This window comes from Chinchilla lanigera, unplaced genomic scaffold, assembly GCF_000276665.1.
Source record: "Chinchilla lanigera isolate Chin_1 unplaced genomic scaffold, ChiLan1.0 scaffold00013, whole genome shotgun sequence".
In the NCBI taxonomy this organism is placed as follows: Eukaryota; Metazoa; Chordata; class Mammalia; order Rodentia; family Chinchillidae; genus Chinchilla; species Chinchilla lanigera.
Window position 1 is genome coordinate 19,641,829 of NW_004955414.1, and position 10,833 is coordinate 19,652,661.

A 10,833-nucleotide genomic window follows, 5' to 3' on the forward strand; every position below is an offset into this window, starting at 1 on the left:
AGGGCAGGGCGGGGCGAGGCGCCACCAGGAAGTCCGCGGTCGCGCGGCGCCCACCCGCCCTCCAGCCGGGGTCTCAGCTGCAAGCTACGCCCCGGCCGGCTCCCGCGCTCCCCGCTTTCCCCACCCTCGCCCCGAGGATTTAGACTCGGCTGCCCCAGGGCCGGCCTCTGGTCTCCGCCCGGCCAGCCCACCCAGCAGAGGCCGTATGCTGGGCGTCGGGAATCGGCCCGCTTCCCCCCAGTATCTCATCCCCACCGATCTCCGCGGGAGTGCGGAGAAGGCGCCCCTAGGCCTGGTGGCTTCAGCCAAGCCCAGCGAGCGAGCGGTGGCCATGGCCCGGGCTGGCTGGGGTACAGCCGTGATCCGGCAGGCTGGAGCAGTCTCCACCCCTGCCCTGAGCCCCGGGGGTGGCGGAGGTGGTGATTCAGCGGTGGAAAGGCCCCAGACCCCTGGGGAGGGTGGAGAGAGCGGAGAAGGGGAGCTGGCGTCAGCACCCCGGGGAAAGACACGATCAGCAGAGGCGCAGGCGGAGTCGCGGGCCCCAAAAACAGGATGTCGTGTCGTCGTTCCGCACCCTGCCGCTCCGCGCGCCTCAGCTCTGGGGGCGGGGGCTCAGCGCACGCAGGACGTGGGGCTCCCTTTGCTCCCTGTCCTCCCCGGGGCTCGCAGCGGCTCGCAGCCGAAGGGCCGCACCCAGGGCTGAGGGCTGGCTTGGGCCCTGGGGTCCGGCCGGTGCGCGGACTCGTGGGCGCCCTCTGGTGCTTCTGCTTCCAGGTCTTGCGCGTGGGAGCTTCACTTTGAGAATCGATTACCCTCGGTTTAGTGCCAACTTTCTGAGCGCCTGCCACGTGCAGAGCTGTGGGCTGCGTGCAAGGGAGAAAAGAACTGAGCGTTTAAAACAGGGTGCCTGTCTTCCAGATGAAGAGGAGGGTCGATTCCGGAAACAAGTAGTTTAACCTTCCTGAGCCTCAATTCTGTGCAAGGTAAAATCATTTCTTCACCGGTAGTTGTGAAGATAATAGAGAAGGCGTGTAAAAGGCCTGCTGTTAGTGCCTGACTGCTGTATCAGAAGCGCCGTTAGAAACTTCCTCAGATTCACCAGTGACTCTGAGTGGGTGGATTCAATTCTCCAAGACCCTTCTCCAGGAAGCTACCCATGTCTTTCCAGGGAGAAGTGGGTCTTTATCTTCCATGGTCCTCGTAGCCTTTACAATAAACTCTTCTCCGTAGGCAGAGGAGAGCAGGATGGACAAGGGGAAATTTTGTCCTCCTGCATACCCTGCTGGGAACCCTGTGACTGGTGCTTGGTGGTTAATGGGTGAAGAAAGGATTGTGGGTCCCATAAATGACAGAGTTCAGAGGCGGACCACGCACTAAAATGGCTTCTGGGAAGCCATTAAAATTATATCCCATTGGCCTGGTGTGGTGATGCACACCTGTGATCCCAGCACTGGGGAGGCTGAGGCAGGAGGACTGCCACAAATTGGAGGCTGAGCTACATAGTGAGACCCTGGTTGTTGTTTTTTTTTCAAAGGCGGGGATATAGCTCAGAGGCGGTATCAAAAAAAAAAAAAAAAAAAAAATCCCAGAAAAAGTTTTTTGGGCTGTGTTTCTTCGAGTTCCTTTCCCAGGATCTAAAGGCAAGAAAATAGTGGAGTTTTCAGCTTTGGACTCACTCCCTACAACCAGAGAAAGTTTTCTTTTTCTCTGATTTATATACTAGTGTTCTGGTTAGAGAAGTTTGTTTTTTTTTTTAATTTCCTCTAAAAATTTTTTGAAAGTCAGGTTAGGGGTGGTGAGAGTACCTTAGGTAACATAGTTGAAGAGACAAGATTGGCAGCCAGTCAAACTGTACTTCCTGTGATTGTTGTTGTCTTGGGCTTGACTTGACCGGGTTCAGGAGGGAGACCCAGCATCTCCTGGCCTGGTGGCATAGGAGGCTATTGCCGATGAAGCTACCAGAGGAGGAAGAAGGAGCCCAGGACTGCGTTTCAGAAGATCTTGCAGTCTAGTCTTGGCTCAGCCAGACTAGTGAGATTGAGGCCAGGCCCTACCCTTCTTTGGATCTCAGTCTCCTCCAGTGGAAAACAAAGGGTTGAAGTAGATGATACCTTTGAGCTCTGACCTCAGAGCTCACACTCTTTAGAATAATAATTAAGTAATTAAGGTTTATGCATATAGCACATTGCTCATAGTTCTTTAATACTACTTAGGTCATCCTGCTTGGTGCACTAGTAAATTGTGTCCATACCTCATGTCTGTCTCCTCCTTTGAGGTTGTGTCTGATTCATCTGTGTGTCCACCCACTGGGCTGGCACTGGCAGGCCCGAGCACACATTTGCCAGCAGTAAACATCTGTGGAATCAAATTTTTTTTTTTTTTTTTGCCTTTTTGAGACAGGGTCTCACTATGCAGTTCAGGCTGGCCTTGAGCTCACTTTGTAGCCCAGGCTGGTCACAAACTTGCAATGATTCTCCTGCCTCAGCCTCCTGAGTGCTGGGATTACAAGTGTGTGCCACCATGCCTGGCTCTGGAATCAGTTGTTTTAATATATTACTAATAAGTGTAGAACCGTCACAGTCCTGGTGATGGCATAATACATGAAGGGGCAATAAAACCAGAGGAGAGGAGAGGGAGATGTATGATCAGGTGGAGCAGTCTGCAAAGGCTTAGGAGGAGGATGCTGAGCTGAAAAGGAAAGAAAACAGCATAGTCTGATGGGCTATTTCTTTTTCCTACTTTCTTAGTAGCATTTCCTGCATAGTGAGTTCTGGTGGGTAGTGTGTATATGTGCTCATAAATAGCTGAGACCAGGACACCAACAGATATAGGGGATTTAGAAATAAAACAGCATATGAAGATTCTTGAGGCTGGATGTAGTGGCATATACCTGTAATCCCTACACTTGGGAGGCTGAGGCGGGAGGATTACCATGACTTCAAGGCCTGGCTGGACTACATAGTGAGATGAAGGCCAGCCTAGGCTGTATATCAAGACTCTGTCTCAAAACAATAACAACAACAACAACAACAAAAATACCCCAGAAGTACTTGGTAGGGTAGACTATAGATCATAGGTTCTGGAGTCAGACAGACTAGAGTTCAGATCCCGGTAGAAACACAGTGTGGCTTTTGACAGGTCACCTGACCCTTTACATTCATTCCTTCAGTCCATATTTATTTGGAAATCTCCTTGTTGCCAGGCATAGTATTATATACCAGTGATGAAGTGGAGAAATCATAGACAAATCCCTACTCAGATGTAACTAACAAGATAGACCTTAAGCAGGTAATTATATAAAAGTATAGAGCATTATAGGAGCATGTAATACAGACAACTTCTCAGTCTGTTTTATTTTATGGTGGAAATGAGCTGGGGATATAGCTCAGTGGCACAGCGCCTGCCTGGCAAACGCAAGGTCTTGAGTTCAATTACTGGTACCAAAAAGAAATAAAAATTAAAAGCCTCTAAGGGCCGGGGATATAGCTCAGCAGGCACAGCACCTTCCTGGCAAGCACAAGGTCCTGAGTTTGATTCTTAGTGGGAAACAAAACAAAACAAAAGGCTAGGTGTGGTGTTGCAGGCCTGTAATCTCAGCACTCGGGAGGCTGAGGCAGGAGGATCATTGCAAGTTTGAGACCAGCCTGGGCTACAAAGTAAGCTCAAGGTCAGCCTGAACTGCATAGCAAGACCTTGTCTCAGAAAAACAAAAACAAACAAACAAAAAAGAAAGACAAAAAAATTAGATATAATGGAAATGAAAAATACAGAGTGCTTTGTGGGATTGCAAGGATTAAATGAAGCCATATATATGGAGTGGCTAGCAAGCTGCCTAAAGGTATGACAATAAACATCAATTTCCATCCCCCAATGATGTTTTCAGGGTTTTTTTTTGAGATAGGGTCTTACTATGCAGTTAAGACTGGCCTTGAACTTACTATGTAGTTCTTGCTATGTAGTTACTGTGTAGTTACTTACTTACTATGTAGTTACTGTGCAGTTCCAGGCTGGCCTCGAACTCACTGTGATCCTTCTGCCTCAGTCTCCCTCAGTGCTGGGATTACAGGTGTGCACCTCCACACCCACCCGGGTCTCTCCTGGACTCCTGGTGTCTCCTCCCTGTCTTTCTTCCCTTAGTTCTCCTTATCAGTACTGTCAAAGACAAGATCAGTGTTTCATTTTTCTGGGCTTTAGTGGGCAAGATGAGGCAGCAGAAAGAACTAACAAAGGAAGTAACAGATTAAACACTGTACAGTCATGTCCTCTAACCCATTGTTCTTGATTCTCTGGAAGAACTAAGTAGATGGGGTGTGGGAACAATAGCAATCCCATCCTCCAGGACAATTCCTCCTCCTAGACAGACAGAACAATAGTTGTCCTATTGTCCTCCAGAACACGTTTGCGTGGCCGAGATTCTCCAGACCGTGTGGTACCCAGGTCATCTGGCATAATGCCCTCTGGCAAATTCCTCCTTCCTTAATCCTGGTGATCTAAGAAGAACTCAACTTCGAAGATGCCTAAATGAGTCACTATTATGTCTCTTCCTTTCCTTCTCTAATTTTCATATTTGCCCTCTACTTGCTGTGTAACCCTGGTCAAGTTCCTGACTGTTTTCTTCCTTACTAGGGGGTTGAACCCAGGGCCTTTGCATTGAGCTATATCCCGAGCATTTTTTATTTTATTGTTATCTTTTAAATTTTGAGACAGTTTCACTAAGTTGCTAAATTGTCCAGTCTGCACTTGAACTTGTCATTCTCCTACCTTAGGATCCCAGAGTGCTGGGTTTACAGGTGTGTACTACCATGCCTGGTTAAATTACTGAATATATTGACTAAATTGATATAACAACACTACAAAGCAGATAATATTACTATACCTACAGACAGGAGAATTTGACTTACCAGAGTCTTACTATTTTTCTTTGTAAAATAGATCAACATCATAAGATTTCTGTGGATATTAATTATATGGTGTAACACGTGAGCTTTATGAGAGCAAAAAGACTTGCTTATTTTATTCAGTGCCCAGGACAGTGTCTGGTACTTAAATACTTTGTTCAGTAAATATCTGTTAAATGAATGATTGAATGTACCATGCTTAACATAATATCGGGACCTAGCATGTAATAATATCTTTTGTTTATTTATTTTATTATTATTATTTTTTTGTCTTTTTGAGGCAGGGTCTTGCTATGCAGTTCAGGCTGGCCTTGAGCTCACTTTGTAGCCTGGGCTGGTCTCGAACTTGCAACAATCCTCCTGCCTCAGCCTCCCTGAGTGCTGGGATTATAGGCAAGTACTATCATGCCCAACTATTATTAAATCTTTTGTTTTGTTTGTTTTTTTTGAGACAATGTCTCAATATGTGGTTCAAGCTGGCCTGGACTCACTACATAGCCCAGACTTGTCTCGAACTTGAGGTGATCTTTCTGCCTCAGCTTCCTGAGTGCTGGGATTATAGGCGCACACCACCATACCTGGATATTATGAAATTTTAATTGGTTTTGTTTTCTCACCCAGTCATATAATCACCATATATTTCTCAAATCTGGATCCTTTTCTATTCCCATCAATTTTGCCTAGTCAGACTTCATAATTACTTCTCAGGTTCTGCCTAAGGTCATACATCCAATAAGAAAGTGAGCTGGGTTTTCAAGCCACCTCATTTGTCTCCAGCTTCTATCTCTACAGTCTTCTCCATTATCACCAGAATGATCTCTGCAAATTACACATACTTGATCTTTGTTTGTTTTGTTTTGTTTTGGGTTTTTTGAGACAGGGTCTCACTATGTAGTTCAAGCTGGCCTCGAACTTATAGCTATCTTCCTGCCTCAGCCTCCCATGTGCTGGTATTATAGGCGTGCACCACCATGCCCAGCTCCACATACTTGGTGTGATGGTTCTGAAATTCCTTGCAGAACGGTAAGAGCTAATGTTTATTTAGTACATTATGGTATGCACTGTTCTAATTGTTCTACACATATTAACTCATCTCAACTTCACAGGATTATCCCCCGCTTTTCTTCAGACGAAGAGATCGAGGCCGGAGAGGTTGAGTCACTTGCCCAGAGCTACACAGCAGATCTTGGATAGCTCCAGGAATCCTCTCCCTGCTTTTTTTTTCTTGAGAGAAGGTCTCATTAAGTAGTTCGGACTGGCACTGTACCCACTGTGTAGCCCAGGGTGGCCTCCAATTTGTGGCAGCCCTCCTGCCTCAGCCTCCTGAGTGCCAGGGTTACAGGTGTACACCAGCATGCCCAGCATGAGTACAGAACAGTATGATTGCTATTTATTCAGCAAGGTATTTAAATACCAGACACTTTCTACCTCCTGCCTCCCCCGTCTGTGTGCATCTGCAAAATCTCCTGAGCTACTTTAGGGTGTCACTTGTCCCTTCTCTGTGCTCCCTCACCTATCCCTGTACCAATCCCGCTCAAGACATTATCAACAAGTACTAATTATCTCTTTGTACACACATAAGTATTTTTCCTAAAAACTGAGCTCTTGGAGGGTAGCAACTAGGTTGTAATATATAGATGTATAACACATAAGTAGCTATTAAACAAATAAATTAACATTGGCAGTAAGATTCTAGAGTTGATCCTGGATGTGGAGATGATCCTCTGTTGTAGAAGCCAAACTCTCTTGCTTTCCCACCCAGCCCATTTCTCAGTGATAACTGTAGTTCCTATTTTTGGACACCAGGGAGCGCCATTAATAACATAGCCAAAACTCAGGAGCTAAACTTTTTGGAGCAAGTCTGACTCTTCTTGATTGCTCTTCTTTCAAAGTTTCTTTGGTTTTCTAAATGAAAGCAACTGGTGAGCAGAAGTCCTGGAGTGCAGCGGAAGGACAGTTAGGCTACTGTACAGAACACAGATCAGTTCTTCATTTGCTTAACAAAACGTTTGTGTACCGGAGGAACCTGATCTGTGAGACTATGAAACGAATGAAATGCAGACCTTGATGAGCTCAGAGGCTAATGGTGATGAGAAATACTTATTAGATTATCGAACTCTAGTTATATGAATACTATAAGTATAGCAGAAGACTAGAGAGATGACAAAGCAGGAAAGTACCGAAGGAAAGGGTGACTTCGGATGTTTTTTCCCCCCTAAAACATAACCTCTGGCCGGGCGTGATGGTGCATGCCTGTAATCCCAGCACTCAGGAGGCTGAGGCAGGAGGATCCTTGCGAGTTCGAGGCCAGCCTGAGCTACAAAGTGAGCTCAAGGTCAGCCTGAACTGCTTAGGGAGACCCTGTCTCAAAAAGACAGAAAAAAAAAAAAAGAAAACATAACCTCTGGTTCATAACATGTTGTCATCGTTGGTCCACAGTGCTGTGAACATGGGTGTACAAATATTTGAGACCCTGCTCTTGTTTCTTTTGGGCATATACCCAGTGGTAGAACTGCTGGAACATTTGGTGATTCTATTTTTGGCTCCTAGACACCATTTTAACGTCAGAGGAAATGCAACAGGCTCTGAGAAGTTCAAGGTCTTGGTGTGAATTGGTAACCAACCATGGTTTCTTGCTTGTGGGACCCAGGCTTTTTGTAAGAAATAGGTTACGCACTCACGCCCCAAATAAGTCATGTGGTGGCTAAGAGCAACAATTTATTTAAATTTAAAGGAAGTTGTGTTAAGCATGCTTTACTTTGCTTTTTTCTTGCATTTTCTCTTAACTGAATGAGTGCACAGGTTAGGTGGCTTAGGCAAAAATGACAGCGTGATAGTGAGTGATTAATCTGGGCTGCAGATGTGTTTTATGTGGTCTATACAGGGTTTTATTTTTAAATTTTTTTATACAGGGTTTTATTTTATTTTACTTATTTATTTATTTTTTGTTTTTGTTTTTTTTTTTGAGGCAGGGTCTCACTATGTAGTTCAGGCTGGGTTTTTTTTTTTTTTTTCCTTTTTGAGACAGGGTCTTGCTATGCAGTTCAGGCTGGCCTTGAGCTCACTTTGTAGCCCAGGCTGGTCACAAACTCACAAGGATCCTCCTGCCTCAGCCTCCCAAGTGCTGGGATTACAGGTGTGTGTGTCACCACATCAGGCTATACAAGGTTTTATATTTTATTTATTTGTGTGGTGCTGAGGACCAAACCCAAGACTTGGTGGATGCAAAGCATGAACTCTACCACAGAGCCACATCCCCAGCCATGGGTTTTATACTTTTATTTTTAATTTTTCTTGCTGTGCTGCTCAGGCTGACCTTGAACTTGCCATCTTCTTGCCTCAACCGCCCAAGTAGATAGAATTATACGCATGCACCATCATGCTTGGTTTGGGTCTTGTATTTTTAAAGTTAGTTGCACAATAGTAAAAAAAGGAATATGTCACTGGGCATATTCTGGGCAACTTAGTGAGACACTGTCTTGAAAAGGGAGTGGGGTAGGGATGTAGCTCAGTGCAATGGCTCTGTGTTCAATTTATAACAAAAAATAAAAAAAGTAATATGTTACATAAAAGTCCAGATTTCTGAGCTGGGCATGGTGGTGTACACCTGTAATGCCATCTCTCAGTGGCTGAGATAAGAGAATCACTGCAAGTTTGAGGCCAACCTGGACTACATAGTGAACCCCGAACTACATGGTAAGACCCTGTCTCAAAAATCCCAAAATAGCCAGGTGTGGTGGTGTATGCCTATACTCCAAGCACTTGGGAGGCTGAGGCAGGAGGATTAATCACAGTGAGTTCAAAGCCAGCCTAGGCTACATAAGTAAGTTCAAGGCCAGCCTGCACTATATAGCAAGACCCTATCTAAAACAAAGAAACAAAGAAACAAACAACAAAAAGCCCTAAATAAGTAAATATCCAGATGTCTATTTTCTCTTAAGGACTCTCAATACTGGGCCCACCCTGGCTGCTTTCCAGTCCGAAGTTGCCACCGCTCCCTATTACTCCTGCCTAGTTCTCTCAGTCACATTATCTGCTTATGGGCTGTGCTACTTGGGTTTAGACCCCTTGTTCAGAGCATAAGTCTTCTAGGTCTTGGGTCAGGGAGAGGTTTGACTTCTGTTCTGGCAATTTGCTAGTACATAGCTGTTAATAAATATTTGGTTGCTGGGTGTGGTGGCACACACCTGTGATCCCAGCACTCAGGAGACCGAGGCAGGAGAATCATGAGACCAGCCTAGGCTACATAGTGAACTCAAGGCCAGCCTGAACTACACAATGAGACGCTGTCTCAAAAGAAAAAAAAAGGGGGGGCCGGGGATTTAGCTCAGCAGCACAGCCCCTGCCTGGCAAGCGCGAGGTCGTGAGTTCGATTCCCGGTATGGGAAAAAAACAAACAAACAAAAAAAATTCTGTGGATCAAATGAACTATTTCTTGTCAACCAGCTTTTCCTGAGTACCTTCTATGTGTAGGGTCATACGGGCAAATGAACTCTGAAAACTCACATTCACAAATTGGGGAGCGGCAGACACACCTATGACACAATTCTGGGTAGGAATTTCTAAGGAGGCATCCTGTATGTGGAGGAAGGAGAGGCTAGCTCTGTAAAGAGCCAGGTGCAGGGAGGAGTTTTCGAGGCAGAAGCCACAGCAGATACAAAAGTTTGTGGCACTTAGAGAAGACCATGGGCAGTGAGAAGAGTGCTTGCCTAGCTTGCCTGAGGCCCTGGGTTCTACCCCCAGCACTGCAAACCAGAGGGAAAGAAGGCCAGTTTGATAGGAGCTTAACAGAGCAGGGAGAGTGGTAGTTGATGACGTGAGACGTATATTTTTATATCAACAGCCTAACCCGTAAGCCAAGCAGCTGTTAGGCAAATCCACATTCTGGTCTTCAAAGAGCTTGCTCAGAACAGGAGCTGGTTTAGCACTGTCAGCCAGAGGAGCGACAGGGCCTAATCCTTTCTCCTGCCTTTGGTGCCAAGGACAGGGTAGGGCACAGAGGTTTCAGTAAAGACTTGCTGACGAGGTATGCATGAGAACAGGAAGTGCAGGCCTTGTTGAAGGAGGCCCAGGGGAGGCTCTCGTCTCTGGGACACACATTCTCACGTCGGCGCTGTCACCTCCTCCAACCGACTCAGAGAGCTGGGAGAGTTAGGTGCAGGAAGGGACCAGCCACGGCCCGACCGCACAAACCTCCAGGAGGTGGGGACTTGAGGGGCAGGGAGCAAATCCGCCTGTGAAAGCTAAGCTAGGGCATCCGACAGCTTGGCGGGGCAGGGAGGATGAGGTCAGAAGGCAGATGGACTCTTTTAGCCCTGACTCCGGGGATATGTAGGAGAGTTTAGTCTAAAGTGGCGTGGACAGTTCATTTTACTTTCTGGCAGAATTTCTTCTGAAAACACTTTCAGCCCTAATGGGCCTCCTCCGGGGCGGGCCCTCGCTGCACTCCCCCACCCTGCGCAAAGGGGCAGGGCCTCGCAGGAGCTCGTGGTGTCTGCAGTACCTGGATTTGCTCGCCAGGGGCCGCTGCGCACGGGGGACGGAGCGCGCGGATTCCCAAGCCGCAGGGAGGCGGAAGCCGATTGGCTGTGAGGTGCGGCGGGAGGGCGGGGCCTGGGAGGTCGGGAGTAGGGGGCTGGGCGCGCGCGCCCCCAGGCCAAAGCTGGTCTGGCCGCTGTCGCCCGAGGCGGCTCCCGGGCGGCTAAGGCGGTGCTGGGGCCTCGGTCAGCCTGACGCTAGAACAGAGCGCAGTGGAGCAGCACCGCGGCCCGGAGGCGCAGGCTGGGTGGCCGCTGTCGCTGTGGCCGTCGCCGCCGCCGCAGGCCTGGGTTACCTGAGCAACTGCGTGTCAGGGGCCCGCCGGCGGGCGGCGCTTAGCGCGGGGTTCCCGGGGGGGAGGGGAGCCCGGGCCGTGACCCTCGGTGCGGGACGGGGT

The 10,833-nt window shown here is 47.6% G+C and overlaps 1 protein-coding gene across 1 annotated transcript; it reads left to right on the top strand.

Annotated features, from left to right (window-relative positions):
* Positions 1–9,246: 9,246 nt before the first annotated feature.
* On the top strand, positions 9,247–10,833 carry LOC102019266 (translation initiation factor IF-2-like; the record flags this gene model as incomplete). Its single annotated transcript, XM_013511755.1, is given in 2 exon segments — positions 9,247–10,100; positions 10,283–10,833. A coding segment is annotated over 1 exon segment (522 nt), but the record flags the coding sequence as incomplete, so codon positions are not given.